Raw genomic sequence first — 15996 nt, 5'->3', positions numbered from 1 at the left:
TATTGAAGGGCTCCTCGAGTTGCCCATTCAATCAGTCGTCTGATTGCGATAAAAACGAGAAAATTACTCACCCTGGTGGGGAAAAATGTTGAAGGATATCCTTTAAAACAATTTGATAAAGGCCATTGAAAGGCAAAACAATTTGATAAAGGCCATTGAAAGGCAAAACAATTTGACAAAGGCCATTGAAAGACTTCCAACTTACCAATGGTAGGTTTAACTCCACAAGCTCTGCTCTCAACATGTCTACATCCTAAATGTGTTTGAAGAACAATGTTGCATTAAGTACCAAAATAGCGGCTAAAAGCCCTGCGGGGTTGGAGGCTTATTCATTTTCAAAGCTTCCAAGCAGGGGGCTCATCAAAAAGAGAGAGGGCTCAAAAATTCAAAGTGAGCGTGATTGTCTTTTCGGATCTACGTTTTGATAAATACCGATTACAGTATTCTCTTTGGTTGTAAAACACCTGGAACTATCTAGAACGAATGCTATCGAAGGCTTTTGGATATCACAAGAAAACTTCATGGCAATAAGATTCTCGCCTATAAAATAACTATACATCTCTCAGAACAGTAAACGATGAATCAGTTTTGATCGACAAAAAACGCACGCTGCATTTAGTGATATTAAAAAAATCGTAATTTTCACGATAGATTTGCATATTTTGTTTGACGTTAAGTCGATGAGGAAGTATCAACTTCTTTTAAGGCTAGTAAGAAGGGCGATTAGCTTAACTTCACAAGTTCAGCTTTCAACAAATCTAGATTCTAAATGCATTTGAAGCACAAAGTTATGTTAAGTACCGCAATGGATGTAAAAACCCCCTGGGGGAGGGCTTAGAAATCTCCAGGGCTTCTAAACTGGAGGGCTCATTAAGGAGAGGAGCGGAGGGGAAGGAACTCATAAAAACTTAAAAGCGGAGGCAATTATCTTTTCTACAACTCTAACTTTTCGTGGAAATAAGATTATCAACTTTAAAACAACTAGAAATCACCCGGCACCGTAAACAATAGACCAGATTTGATCGACCAAAGTGCGTACTGTATTTAAGAATTTTGAAAAAAAAAAAATCTCAACTTCCACATTAAAATTGAAAATTTTTGTGTGACGTAGAGAGACGGAAATATTAACTTTCCTTTTTAAGCTAATAATGCAGTAATCATTAAGCAAGTTTCAATTGCTTGTCGAAAATAATGCTCGATTGCATTGGTTTTGCTTTCATCTGTTTTGTGATTACTCTAGGAATCTTGAACCATCCTGTCAACCAATCAGATGCCAAATTAAATCCCATCGTGACTTGTCCACTCGGATTTTCCCGCCTTTTCAAGTAGTTCTGATCAGTCGATTTTACCTTGAGTTCTCATTGGTTCACAATGATATTTTCCATTATTCTGATTGGCCATCGTAACTGCTTGTTGTGGGTGTCAAAGCTCAATCGTAAATTGCTTTTAAAGTAAATACACCGCTTTACCTGAGACTTTTGCAGCGAGTCAATTCTTCTTTGGTGATCTTTTCGGATATTTTCTAACTTCTTCAGTGCCGTCTTTTCCTGAGACAGAGCCTTCATGTCAATTTTCTGGCTTTCAATTTTTGAGAAGAACTCATCCACTGCCTAAAGATTCAAGATTATAATTATTTTTGGGTTATAATTTCATAATTAGATGGTTATGTAAAAATGCAATAAAAATAACTCATCACTGAAATGGTTTCTCAAGAGATGCTATTAATATAAACTTGTTCAACATTTAAAATAAATATGATGATAACTAATAATAATAAGTATTGTTAATAGTAGTCGTGGTAGAATTATTTATAGTATCATTATTTTTACAATTAATATCATTATCATTATTGTTTATCGTGATAGTATCTATACGCAAAAAGCTCTTTGTCTGATACAGATTAATAATAAAAGGAAGAAAAAATGCCTAAAAATAATAATGAATCACTATGCACGTTATAAAATAATGTGTTAAACCACACACGCATTTACACCCAAGAGTAAGCTCATTTTTTACTGTCTGGGAGCTTCTAGATATACTAACTAATCAAGTTAAACAAAACGGTTGAGTTATCAACAAAAACACGTTTATAGCCCATGAGTAAGCATGCTTTTGACTCGCTGGTAAGTTTCTAGATGTACTAATTTTTTTTTAGCAAAGTTAAATTAAATGGTTGAGTTATCCACACAAACACATCTCAATATGCTCTTAACTCTTTCACTCCCAAGATCTAATTGGTAATTCTCCTTACTATCTGCAAGACAATTCTTATGATGTTAGTTCAGAGAATTTGGTATTGGATCAACCAATAATCCCATAATTGATATTCTTCTCTATTCTCATCACCTGCATGGTTGATATTGTATTGATATTGTAAGGAGAAATTCTATTTTGGTCACTTGTGGAAGTGAAAGGGTTAAGACACTCTTCAATTTCACTTGGAGGTATGCTAAGAAATAGTAAATGGGTGTGCATTTGAAAGACTTCAAATCAGCATGTTTAAAAAGAAAAAAATGAGGCAGTAAAAGTGGTATGATGTGTTTTATACAAGTGTTAATGGGTTAAAGCAACATTGTTGCTGATTACCTTGTCAAATGATGGAAACTCCAGATATGGACTTTTCTTGTGTTGATTCAGTAAGAATGGGTAAAATTCTTGATATCTTCAAAGGTAGAAAAATGACAAGCATGTCAGAGAATGTACACATTTATTTCCCTCATTTAAATGTTAGCTTCAGTGATTTGTTTTGAATAAAACTATAAATTTATATGCTTTATATCACAAGCATTAGAGTTGAACATCAGGTAAAACTGCGTCAACCTAGTTTGATTGTTTTTTCCTTTTGCTCCAGATACAGTACATTATCATAGTCCTTAGACAGAGGAAAACACAAATTGCACTACAATGAATTAATCCCAACCTGAAATCAGTTTGAAATACAATAAATGTTGTTGAAAGAGGACGAGTGTCTTGAATCAATCTATGAATTCCACAGTGGTTTCAAAACAAACCGGCGGGCAACCACTAGAGTCCCATCGGCTACTTGATAACATATCACTGGTAACCTTGGTCAAAATAATTACCTTTTTGCCCTTGATGAATTTTTTACAGTCACCTACTTTTGCAGAGTCTGATGCTCACTTCAATACATTTTTAAACCTCTCCTTTGAAATCAAATCTTCCTCTTGGATAGGGCAGAGTAAAGAATAAAGTGAAAACATGTTAACTAGCAGTACCAACTAAATTCAATTCTTAACCAACTTACGTTAGCAGTTCATCCTGATCTGTGCCATTGCTCTTATTGTTTAAAGGTTTCTGTTCCTTTTTTTGAACAATAATTCCCTAGGACACCAAGGAAACAACTTTGTCAGAATAATACTATCCAACAAGGAATCTGTTTGTTTTTCAACCAAAGAAATGCTGGCTGTTTACAGTATCCAGAAAAGCTGAGTTAAATTTTAAAAGCAAAATGACACATTCAAATTTGGTGTTTTCTCCAAGGCCCCTTCCTCCAATCTTTCACAAACCCCTCTCTTTTGAAGCTTCAAATATTTACTAGCCCCAGAAAAAATTATTTAAGGAAAGCATACTTACATTGCATTTCTCTGTGAGTGTCATTTCCAAAAAACTTTCAGCTTTCCTTAATGCCTCCATAACTTCAGGAAGATCTAACAAACAGAAAGAGATGGCAATGATTGTTAAATAAATTTAGAAACATTTATTTGAATTTTAGCAAATGATTTAACTATTAGTACTAATTAATTAACCAACCTTCTGCTACATTAAATCCTTTTCCAATCTTGACATTTTCAGGGAACCCTACTTCCATAAGGCAATGTTCTATCAGAGCAGCACCATACACTGTTGGAATAAGAAAAATGCTGTTGATGAAACACATGTAAAACAGAGCCCTGTATCTGGCTTCAGCCATCTTTAAGCTAATTCAAATGACAAACTTTTCAAGAAAGTGTCTTATCATCTTCAATAATTTGTAAGGTTTACAGTCCGGTGTGTACATGTAAGTTCTTGAAGTTAAATTTCAGTGCTGACACCCTAACAGAGGTGATCACATGTAACTTCTCCCTAAAATATTAATACATTATCAAACAAATAGGTTTTGAGAATACTCAAACTTATCAGGTAGAGGTTGTTATCTTGATCTAAGACCAAATTCTCATAGCTAATTCAAAAGGAAATGCCAAGCAGCTAGAAGGGAGAGTTAACAATCAGATCTTGAAAATTTAGGGGGTAAATACCATCCACCAGGATTAATTGGGAAAGAAATTATAGCCCCAGTTGTGAGAACCCATTGAGTTTAATGTTGTTTCTTATTCTTGCCACAAAGTTAACCCTTTTAATCCCAATTTGACTTAAAATCAATGAAAAAAGAGCAAAATCACAGATGTATCACGGCACATTCATAATCTGGTTCCTTTCACACCCAAGAGTGACCAGTGAGAAATATCTCCCTGTACTATGGTTGTATCTTCAAGAAAGAAGTAATGAGAGGAAAGAAATATCATCAACTAAGAGATGATGTTTTGTCTTACAACAAGTTTTCAGATCAACAATCAGTTAAAGATATGTTTGGCAGACAGCACACATGGAAGTGGTGTTCAGATCTTGAGAGGGAAAATTTATTTTATTTGTTATTTGAGTTCCTATAAATTAACACTCCTCTTACAAAGCTGCTTTCTATTTCTCCAAGAGTTACCAGAGTCTCAACAGTGGTTTAATGCAAGAGTATGCATTTATAATCAAATTTTCCTAATTAACTGATGACACAATCGTACCAAAATGTGGATTTAAAACCTTCTTTACTTCTACTCCTTCCTTGCTTTCTGATAAAATTTCACATACCCTGAAAAATTTAAACAACAATAAATTGTAGTGCAACAGATGTTCTTTTTTAAAAACATCATTGAGTATAAAAAAAGAAAAAGAAAGAAGCAATAAAAAGTTTCTTCCAAATAAGAAAAGATCATCACCAACCACACACAAATAGTATGTTGCACACCTCTCTTGGTTCATTAATGGCTCCCTCTGTCGGGCAGAATTTACTGGGTATTTTTCACGCACAGCAAATTTGACATCATCAGCATCTGTTCTTGTTCTTAGAAGACTCAGGATTGTGTATTCGTAATCAGTGAGAAAAATATTTCCCTGAAATGAACACAAATCAAATGCATTGTAAAATTTATTTTGCATTAAAAAATTCGAATCATTCTACATCAGAAAAAAAAAACAAAAAGGAAAAAACAGACATCAATGAAACAAGATATGGTTTACCCGATCATAAAGTTCCACAATCAGATGATAAGCTGCCTCATCTGAGCCAAACTGTAAATCAACAATCCGATCAATTCCCAATTGACTGATGTTCACAAGCCTCCGGGAACGAATATGTTTACGACACTGGGAAAAAAACCAGTTATAATTGATAAATATAAGGTTAAAATCCTTGAATGAATTTCTTTTACACATACATAGATATTTTAGGCCATTGGTGCCTCTGGGTATGTGCAAGATCACCAGGCCAAGTAAACATATTGGATACAAACATGAATTAAAAACAAACATGAACAACAACTGTGTTACAACAGTTCAGCAAATTGGTAAATGGAGGTAAAACAATATTCTAGCAGGATCAATGACCAGAATCCCAGGTCTCCCTATAGTACCTCTAAGGAAAAAAAATTACATTAAAATCAATATATTACATCACATGAAAATCCGAATGAAATATAAAACTCATCTCAAAGATGGTAATAAAAGTTGCAAAGTCACACATCTGTGTAACATAGGCTTACCTTCATTGAAAATCCAGATGGCATCATATTCTTGGGCCACTCAAATTCTGTTGTATTTATTCTGTTACCAGATTCTACCAGTAACATGACTTTAACATCAGTCCTTAAAACATTGTCAATAATACCAAAAATCAGCAAACTGATAGCTAAAATAACCATTAATTTGTGAAAAAAGCCAAATTTACATACCATGGCCTCACCCATGGTCACATCTTTATTTTACTCAATATCCCTGCTACATGAATGTCTACAAGCATTACCTTTTCAAATCATTTTTCAAATGTGTCCTTCCAAATTTTTTTCACTGAAAAACTTCCTACAAAGAAACCTGTGGAGAACTCTCCCCTTTTCTTGATGATGCCCTGTATTATCTTCCTTCTTTGGTCTTCTTTAAGAGCTTTTCCATGACTATAAAACCTCCCAGATACGCTTAGCTCTACCATGGTGTCCAATAAAACAATTCAGGAATTTGAACTGTTTACATATTAAGAAGGTGGGTAGAAAAGTAAAGAGCAAATTTGGGCCCATTCCACATATTAGCAGTTTTTCTAGTATGAGCCTAAGATCAGCCAATCATTTTCAAAGATTTAAGTTTCTGGCCAAACTGAATTAAGCGCACACTGAGAGCACCAATCAGGGCAGCAAAATTATGTTGTTTGTGAAGAAAGCCTGGGATAGAATTAGGTCTTATACCCTTCTCTCACTAACAAACGCACAAGCCATTCACGCTACATCCACAGTAAAGGATGATAAGCAGTAAAAAACAACAAACGAGTGCCTTTTTTATTTCTGCTCCTGCTTCCTGCCCTCTTCTGCCCCCAGTTCTCCTGGGTTCCTGCCCCCCTGTTCCCCTCCACTCTGGAGTACTGATTAAACATCATCCAAAAGCATCATTTCAAAATCATTTTCAGGGATCCTAAAAAGAAATTATGTTGCCAAAAGCTATTTGTTTGTTTTTCGGTTGATATAAAGAATGAAACGATCTCCTAGGACGAGACGAACAGGTCATCTAATGACGCTTCTTTCTAGGGGTCTGCACGGTCTGCAGTCTGCGTTTTATCATGACCGAGCTTGCTTAGGCTATCCAAAAAAAACCGCCAACTAGGCAGAGTAGTTACTACAGCCTCGCGTGAAAAATTTTTTTTTTCAGGAAGCTCGAGTTCACGTTACAATGGCGTCCAATTAAACTTAACTTAAAGGATCTAAGGCAGCACTGACGGACAAAAAATAGATAATCTTACTTTCCAAGTCTGATCAGATAGGTCTTGTTATCGATGTCATATACATTGGCCACCCTCATGCCAAGGAGGCTGTCATAAAAAGAGATTAATTTTAAGTAAGGCAAGTGCGATGATAATTTAAAATGCCATCAACTGAAAACTCGCAACAGAAGAGGAAGCACTCGACAACGAAATATTTTCGTCGCTAATAATCTCACCTTCCTCTTAGCTCTGTGATCACCGCGCAAATATCAACGGTGGTAAATCTTGTCTTCATCTTGTAGACACAAAGTAAATAAAACACGACGAATATCGGGGGTTAATGACACCGAAACGTCTTATTTTGCAAATTTTCTTCTACTTCGTCCGCCATTTTGGATTTCCCAAGCGCTTATTGAAAACACCGCTGGTCTTATTCGACGGCGACTTCAGAAGGTGTTTCACGTGAACTTGCGTGCTACATACAGGGGATAGCGCGGGGGAATACTTGGGGTCATTAGGAACTAATTCCACCAAGTGTTTTATACCAGGAGCATTATCCATGGTCGCTGCAAGTTGTGGGAAAAGTCAGGGATATAAAAATTTCCTCAAGGTCAGGGAATATACATCTTTGAAAGAAGTCTGGCGAAATTTGAAGTAATTATCTTGCATTTTAATTGGACCCTTCATGATTATGCTACGTTTACAAAGTATATGTCCAACTTCTTGTGAAAGTTCTTATGAAAACTCTAGCTGAATGCATATTCTACAATAATCACTTCTTTTTTTCATATATAAAAAAATCATGCCCATTTTCTGATGATTAGCTATTTAACAGTCTGCATGATGCACAGTCATTGGTTGCTGTCACATTTGGTACTAAATAAAATTATCAATACTACAGAAAGAGAGAGCTGTTGTTATGCTACTCTTCTTAAAGAGATTCTCAAGGGTCTCTGCAAGAAATAAGCATGCAATGTACTTTGCAGCCACTTTGTGATGTAACACTAGGAGACACAATTGATCTTGATGGAAGTTACATTATGCACTTCTTCATGTTAAAAAGAATAAACCTTAGTCATGACTTATTCTCTTGAAGATACTATTAAATTTCAAAACCCTAAAAAACGTTTCTACAATTTGTATATCCTAAAAAATTCCCTATTAATGTATCTTCAGTGCTCTTGCTTTCAGTGCTTCCTACTGATCACAACAGAGACAAGGCTGGAAGAAACTGTGTAAAACTGACATGATCTTGTTATCACTGTGCAACAGCTTGACAACTAATCTGCCATGGGCGGCATGCAACATTGGTATGCAGAATATTTTAGAATAATCTTGATACATGAAATGAAAAGACCATAAGAAACATTCCCCCCCCCATCCCTGACATGGTATACTGAAGTATTGAAAAATCTGACAGAACTTGAATCTCTGTTTACAAAATATAAACAAATAAAAGACAATATGAAACGTTCCCCCCCAACCCTAACATGGTATCTGTAGTAACTAGCATGTATATTGGAGAAGTGTCTCTGGTATACCTAGAACAAAACAAAAAGGAAATCAACTGACAAACACTCATGACTTAACACATTAAATGCTAATATAACAATAAGCTTTCCAAGGAGTTTTGAATCTAAAATTGTTTTCACTTCTTCTTCACTTTGACTTTCAATTACACCTGTCATAATTTGTACCTACTAATGAAATGTCACAGAATTTAATACAATCCAGTACATCACAACATCAAGTTTAACCTTCATCCTTACATCATTCCATTATTTGAAAATGCTAAAAAAATGCATTTATATTCTTTTCTAGCAAATATTTCATACACCTTTCAGTGAAGTTCTTACCATGAAACACAACAAGTTCACCAACATCATTTACCATAGAAATCTTTTGCTTCACATTGTTCCTAAAAAAAGATGAACACTGTCAGCAAATGACATTCATTATGGTAAAACTTTATAACTTCCCATCTTTAGCAGATGTTTTCACGAAAATTTTCTTTTAATCTTGCTGTTACTTGAAAACACAAACTTCCACTGTCTAATACCAAAAATATTTTTCACATTCATAAAATCTTAGCATACACTCTATGGAAATTTGAGCCTGTCAGCCATTCACTTTTATAACATGAATTTATTACAACGTGTTCAATCTCATTTAACCCTTCTATAGGCAGTTCACAGTCATGCTTTATCTTTCAGTTCTAATAGACTCCTTCTTTTGCTCTTATGAAGGACTACAAGGAAACAGCGTTAGAAATTCTTTACAGTGGCCAATTTACATTATCAACTCAGTTAAGGAAACCAGATAATCTCTTTCTAACAGTCTCTGCCTTTTTTCTGATTGCATTTTTTAATGTCAATGGCTTTTAATTTGACAAGAATATAAAAAATCAAGCACTATCATATTTTTCGGGTATAAAATAAACTATTTGTTTCTTATACACACGGGATGAATGGTTTGGCAAGCTTGAAGACTGCTTTTAGGGAGAGTTTTGCCTTTAAAATGATGCAAAAGTTCAATCCTTCAAAGAACCTGCAGAAAAAAAAGCAATAAAAGAAACATTACAGTTTAATTTATATCATTACTAAAATCTGTCAGATAAAACAATATCTTGTACTCTATAAGCAAAATAATTGTAAAACATCCACTGATGTGCAAAGTTATCAGCATCATAAGATGCTTTTTACCAGTACCAGTATAATTCACCAAATTTATCATCTGACCTCTGACTTTGTTGATTTGGTTGCTAATATTTGAAGTAGGTATATGTCTCCATCAGTACAAACTTCTCTTACCTGGTCTTTAATAGTCTGTAAAATTTCTTTGCCAAATAAAGGGAGCACAATTTCGCGCCATCGTCCTCTCCATGAATAATGACTGTGAATTTGTCTGTCACCAGATTTTTGCGGACAAATTCTTCTACATTTCTGAATTCAAAGATCAAACAAAGATGATTAACCCACATTATTGTTATAGTGAACAAAGCTTTGCACCATCATCCTCTCCATGGATCATCCTCTCCATGGATAACAACTGTGAATTTGTCAGTGACAAGATTTTTCTTGATGTACTCTTCTACATTTCTGAATTCAGGGATCAAACAACGATGATTTAAACCCAGTTTGGTAATACAAGATGTAAAATCTTGTATTGCAAGAAACAAAAAATTTACTTCAATTCCACTGCATTTTGCACGATAGGGAATGATTGAATTGTATATAACCATCATGTGAGTACCTACACTGCACTTTCAACTGGATCCCAAATATCCTGAGCACAGTGTGTATCTAATTATCACCTTAAAAAGTTTTCTTTTGGATAACATAGAAATGAACATAGTTTAGTCATTAACATAGAATTAAAGAAATACTCTCACTTACGAGCAGAGATTGTCAGCAAGCCTCTTTGATTCTGACCTTTGGAACAGTTTTGATACTACTGGTACTTTCCCAGTGTTCAAAAGGAAAACATCGTTGCCTGATTGATCACAATGATCTGAATAAAGAAATATTTAAAACTCCTTTCAGAAAAGATTATCATACCACTATGAAGACTTATTTTCTTAAACTACATGAACCAAAAACTCCAGCCTAATGTGATTTCAATCACTCACCGCTTTTTGTGAAAAAACCCAAATACTCTTCACATGAAGGATGCGATTCTTCAAAAGTAATGCGATGTACTCCAACCTGTGAGTCTGCATGGTTTGAAAAATTTTTATTTAATAGTGACATTTCCTTTTTAATTCAACTGTAGTTAATTAATCAGAAGAAATCCTTAAATTAATCATACATTAATTATCTCAACCCAACTCTTTTCACAGACCTTGCAGTTGAAATCTCATGCAATACAGAATGGTTAACATAAGAAAAAACCTTTTAACTTTAGGTATTTTATCTATCATTCATAGGAAAATACTCATCAGATATGGGAGCTTACTGTCAGTAAAACCCTGAGCATGATGGAATGTTATTGCCTTAGCTTTTTCACCACAAATAAAGATACATTACAAGTTACCTTTCCCAATGTCCTCTGTTGTTGCCCTTACTGCTGAAGACTTTCGTCGCCATTTGAACCTGCGGGATTTCTATTCAAGAATAAAATCATTCAATCATTAATCAATGATCAGCTCATGTTGTTTGAACTTCTTAACCACTGTCTTAATTGATCGTTAAACAGGTTAACTGTCTACATTATTTATTCTGTATTATACATTTTCCTTCTCATTAGTCTTGGGTGACTGTTAATGCGCCTACTGATAATTTAGGTTATCCTCAGGAAAATCAATGACCACCACTTGCCAAAGGACACTGACTTATGTCATCCTTTGGCAAACGAAGGTGAAAATAAAATTAATTAAATGAATGAATATATGAACATTCAATAAATCAAAGGTTCTTTTATACCAAATGCAAGTTCCACTGAACTTTCTACTTACATTATTCTTCTTAGAAGGCTCCGGTGATGATGGGGACTGGGGAGGTTGATAAACAGGGGGGTCAGAGCTCTCCTGAACAGGCTCTGTGATGAGGTCAAATGGTTGACAATTTGAATGTTTAGTTTTATACTCATAACTAATTTACAAGGAAATGTGTAGCAGCTAGTGGAGAGAATTAACATTCAGATATTTAAGTTAAAGGGTTAAAACACTTTTAAATCATTTTTGCACCACAAAGATAGTTACATTACAATTTACCTTTTTCAATGTCCTCTGTTGTTGCCATTACTGCTGAAGACTTTTGTGGCCATTTAAACTGGTGGGATTTCTAATCAAGAACAAATTCATTCAATCATAAATCAATGACCAGCCCACGTTAATTGAACTTCTTAACCACAGTCTTAATTGATTGTTAAACAAGTTAAATGTCTACATTATTCATTCTCATTAGCCTCGGGTGACTGTTGTTGCACCCATTGATAATTTAGGTTATCCTAAGGAAAATCAATGACCACCACTTGCCGAAGGACACTCTTACATCATCCTTTGGCAAATGAAGGTGAAAATAAAATCAATAAATGAATGAATATAAGAACATTAAATAAATCAAAGGTTCTTTTATACCAAATGCAAGTTCCATTGACCTTTTTACTTACAATATGCTTTGCTCTGGGCTGAGGTGATGATGGGGACTGGGGAGGTTGATCAACAGGGGGATCAGAGCTCTCCTGAACAGGCACTATGAAGAGGTTAAATGGTTGACAATTTGAATCTTTATTTTTATGTTTGGTAGATAAGTAAACATTCACAGAAAATTCCTTGATTACTCCCCATGATAGAACATCAACTAATGTTCACTCACGGCGAGGTTTATACTGAGTCTACAAATGCATAATAATTGCAAATAACTCTTTCTTCAGCTTAACCCTATTTAACATGTTACTTCTCCCTGTAATATTCACACATTATGCAGCAAACAGGTAGTGAGAATTCTCAAACTTATCTGGTAGAACTTTTTACCTTGATCTAACTAAATACACATAACTAATTTACAAGGAAATGTGTAGCAGCTAGTGGGGAGAATTAACATTCAGATATTTAAGTTAAAGGGTTAAAACACTTTTTAAATCATTTTTTCACCACAAAGATAGTTACATTACAATTTACCTTTCTCAATGTCCTCTGTTGTTGCCCTTACTGCTGAAGACTTTCGTGGCCATTTGAACCGGTGAGATTTCTAATCAAGAACAAAATCATTCAATCATAAATCAATTATCAGTCCATGTTGATTGAACTTCTTAACCACTGTCTTAATTGATTGTTAAACAGGTTAACTGTCTACATTATTCATTCTTATTAGCCTTGATGACTGTTGTTGCAGTCATTGATAATTTAGGTTATCCTAAGGAAAATCAATGACCACCACTTGCTGAAGGACACTCTTACATCATCGTTTGGCAAATTAAGGTGAAAATAAAATCAATTAATGAATGAATATAAGAACATTAAATAAATCAAAGGTTCTTTTATACCAAATGCAAGTTCCATTGACCTTTTTACTTACAATATGCTTTCCTCTGGGCTGAGGTGATGATGGGGACTGGGGAGGTTGATCAACAGGGGGATCAGAGCTCTCCTGAACAGGCACTATGAAGAGGTTAAATGGTCAAGACAATTTGAATCTTTATTATTATGTTTGGTAGATAAGTAAACATTCACAGAAAATTCCTTGATTACTCCCCATGATAGAACATCAACTAATGTTCACTCACGGCAAGGTTTATACTGAGTCTACAAATGCATAATAATTGCAAATAACTCTTTCTTCAGCTTAACCCTATTTAACATGTTACTTCTCCCTGTAATATTCACACATTATGCAGCAAACAGGTAGTGAGAATTCTCAAACTTATCTGGTAGAACTTTTTACCTTGATCTAACCAAATACTCATAACTAATTTACAAGGAAATGTGTAGCAGCTAGTGGGAAGAATTAACATTCAGATATTTAAGTTAAAGGGTTAAAACACTGGCAAATTTTACAAAAGTTAACTATCCTAAAAAAGTACAGATTGAGAGAATATTCCAACTGGAATATACGAAAGGCTATCCACAGCCCTTGGCTGAACTACTTGCAATAAAACATGCTCGTTAAACAGCAGTAATTACCTTCTTGACTGGGGGCATCAATTCCAGCTCAGAAATATGAGGTCCTAGGAATTGGGGCCTTATATTTCTGAGCTGGAATTGGAGTTCCTCCTTCAGGCTCAAAGACTCCAAAAAGTTAACTATCCTAAGTAAGTACAGATTGCGATAATAGTCCACCTGGGTTACAAAAGGCTAACGGCAGCCATGGCTGAACTTATTGCAATAGAGCATACTCATGAAACAGCAGTACCTGCTGTTAGAGTTCCTTCCTCAGGCTCACAGACTGCAGTTAGACTCTCACTTGGAGTCACTTCACTATACGATGATGTCAAGATTCCACACACATTTAAAGATGATTGAGAACCATTATCAAAATCTTTGTCTGACTTTTTGGTGCTGCTTGATACCCTCAGAACAACATCCTGCAAGCTTGATGCAGCGGCTTCTATTATGCTCTCTACGTAGAGATCAAGCTTCTGTTGGTTGATTTTTGACTCCCTAGAACTGGGAGTAGCATTCTGAAAGTAATAAATCATTATCATTGTTGATAGAAAAGTTTAAATAAACTTCCCTTTTGTTATTATAACATTAAAATGATGAATTAAAAAAGGCATTTAAGTGTAATGATTGGGTCTTTTGATACAAATTGCTCCTGAAGCACAGCATGCACTACACTTCCTTGAAACCCTATTTGAAGCCAGTCACTGCAAACATAATTCTATATTTAAACTCAAGAACCTGGTACTTATTAGGCTCCTAACTTCAAGGCAGCTAATGCATCAAGTTTAAAATGAAACAAATAAAATGTTTTTTTTTTCACATATTAAAAAGGAGAAAAGTCACTTAAGAAAAGTAAACTAGAAACTATAACTCTGGTCTTGATTCCTTTAGAGGTTCCAGTAGTTTGTGTATGACATACACACTAAATCTTAATTCTTTAGAGTTCTGTCACAATATACAGACTGGTAAACCAAAAGCTGGTAAATCCTTATAGGTTCACGCATAGTAGACTCAAAGAGATTTGATAAACACGGTTTGAAAATAAGGAGACTGTAGTGCACTTTAGACAAGGTTAGTTGTAGGTATCATTAGTTTGGGTTGTTTTGATTGATTTCAAGTAATACTTCTAATATACTACATGGCTAGGGATATTTTAGGTGCCCCTTTATTAGCGGGGAAAGTGGGGGTGGTATTCCTCCTCTGCTAGACGTCATTTGACATGTGATCAAAGTCATCATTATCATTATCATCATCATCATCATCATTTTTCCTCCACTGTTCTAGCATCCAGATTATGTGAACAATTTCGCCCGATTGGGAAATGTTGAAAATAAGCATTTAAGGGAGCCATTGTAATATGTAAAATAATCCAAATGTGCTCTTTCTTAAAAAAGGTAGATTATTGCATTTCTACGACAATGAGACCCTCACCATATAAATTTAGTGTCAAGCAATTCGACAAAGAAACGGCCGCCATACTAAAGTAGACGTTGAAAGAAAATGAACGAGCATCTGAAGATTGCTTTCTTCTCTATCAACCACTTAGAGTTCTCCTTCACGTTTTTGGACAGAGATACTCTGTCCAATACTCTCCAATACCCTCCTTCCATAACGTCTGCCAGACGATCGATTGTAACTCGTTGGAAAAGTTCGCCATGTTTTAGCCTTAAATTTATTCCCTGCCCCTCCCCTGTAAAGACAGTGATTTGACTCGTAACCAGGGTCCACGCCGTGCCCTGACACTTATTTTAAGAAGCTTCCTATCAAGCATTAAGCAAAGGGTGGTGATCATCTGTTGGAAACTGTATGATACGTTAATTTTTCTCAATTTAATTGACATTTATAAGGGATTTGGCTTATTTATACATAACTAAGCAAAGCTGTACACCGCACGTGTTTTATCGTCCCATATATGGTACTGCTCCACGTGCTTACGATGAGAAGTTGAGTGTGTTTCATTCTAATAAGCCGAGAGTTGTGAGTGGCAGTCAACCGAAGCGTAGTAGCAAAATTGTTGAATAAAGCCAATAAACCGTGAGTTTATAAGGAAGCGTGGTACAGCTTTTTTACGTCTTCGACACATCCCCAAAAATTGAAAAAGTTATTTCAAACAAAAAGAATGACGAATGAGATTAGCAATTCAGTATAAACGAAACCCCGCTAGTAAATAAGTCTTTAATTCTCCAACCTGTAAGCTTCGCAAAAATACCGTACAATTGCGCGAATAGGAAAAAACCTTCTTCTTCAGAAATTGCATCTTGCAATGTTTTCCATAGTACCATGTTGTCTTGAAAATATTTCGTTTTGTGCATATCCCTTGTCTGCACTTACCTGGTATCCTTTCCACTTGCTACAGTCTCAGATTTTTGACAACTCTGCTCAT

The 15996-nt window shown here is 35.1% G+C and overlaps 2 protein-coding genes across 5 annotated transcripts in view; both read right to left on the bottom strand.

Moving 5' to 3' along the window:
- The window catches only part of LOC131792066 (ribosome quality control complex subunit NEMF), a 31349-nt gene extending 23940 nt beyond the window's left edge, over positions 1–7409 (bottom strand). The window contains exons 1-12 of one of the 2 annotated variants that reach the window (XM_059109429.2): positions 7249–7409; positions 7052–7120; positions 5811–5913; positions 5290–5415; positions 5018–5163; positions 4794–4861; positions 3772–3861; positions 3595–3668; positions 3266–3342; positions 2587–2662; positions 1470–1610; positions 206–253 (exon numbers count right to left, since the gene is read on the bottom strand). In XM_059109429.2, the coding sequence (XP_058965412.2) occupies positions 206–253; positions 1470–1610; positions 2587–2662; positions 3266–3342; positions 3595–3668; positions 3772–3861; positions 4794–4861; positions 5018–5163; positions 5290–5415; positions 5811–5913; positions 7052–7120; positions 7249–7307 (1077 nt within the window). In that variant the 5' untranslated portion in view covers positions 7308–7409. The remainder of the gene's footprint in view (positions 1–205; positions 254–1469; positions 1611–2586; positions 2663–3265; positions 3343–3594; positions 3669–3771; positions 3862–4793; positions 4862–5017; positions 5164–5289; positions 5416–5810; positions 5914–7051; positions 7121–7248) is intronic. The other variant, XM_059109430.2, reaches the window with a different exon arrangement.
- Positions 7410–7660: 251 nt separating this feature from the next.
- On the bottom strand, positions 7661–15541 carry LOC131792111 (uncharacterized). Of its 3 annotated transcripts, XM_059109484.2 has the most exons (14): positions 15045–15536; positions 13864–14131; positions 13030–13112; positions 12633–12702; positions 12122–12204; positions 11724–11793; positions 11466–11548; positions 11045–11114; positions 10641–10724; positions 10408–10522; positions 9823–9954; positions 9473–9559; positions 8869–8930; positions 7661–8553 (listed from the first exon to the last, which is right to left on the bottom strand). In XM_059109484.2, exons 1-14 carry the CDS (start codon positions 15045–15047, stop codon positions 8519–8521), a joined length of 1245 nt encoding a protein of 414 aa, XP_058965467.2. In that variant the 5' UTR covers positions 15048–15536; the 3' UTR covers positions 7661–8518. The 3 variants fall into 3 exon arrangements, with proteins under 3 accessions (XP_058965467.2, XP_058965468.2, XP_066025468.1); XM_059109485.2 differs by lacking the exons at positions 12633–12702; positions 13030–13112 and having other exon boundaries at positions 15045–15541; XM_066169371.1 differs by lacking the exons at positions 11724–11793; positions 12122–12204 and having other exon boundaries at positions 15045–15538.
- Positions 15542–15996: the final 455 nt, after the last annotated feature.

Source organism: Pocillopora verrucosa, chromosome 7 (assembly GCF_036669915.1).
Source record: "Pocillopora verrucosa isolate sample1 chromosome 7, ASM3666991v2, whole genome shotgun sequence".
Taxonomy (NCBI): domain Eukaryota; kingdom Metazoa; phylum Cnidaria; class Anthozoa; order Scleractinia; family Pocilloporidae; genus Pocillopora; species Pocillopora verrucosa.
This window is presented reverse-complemented; position numbering and strand designations above follow the sequence as displayed.

Bases quoted from the DNA above. Each gene is read 5' to 3' on its own strand.
- LOC131792111 (XM_059109484.2), bottom strand. The intron at 13,113-13,863 runs GTACTGCTGTTT...ACCTCTTCATAG, and splicing joins GGAAGGAACTCTAACAGCAG to TGCCTGTTCAGGAGAGCTCT. The intron at 10,725-11,044 runs GTAACTTGTAAT...CAAACCATGCAG, and splicing joins AACAGAGGACATTGGGAAAG to ACTCACAGGTTGGAGTACAT.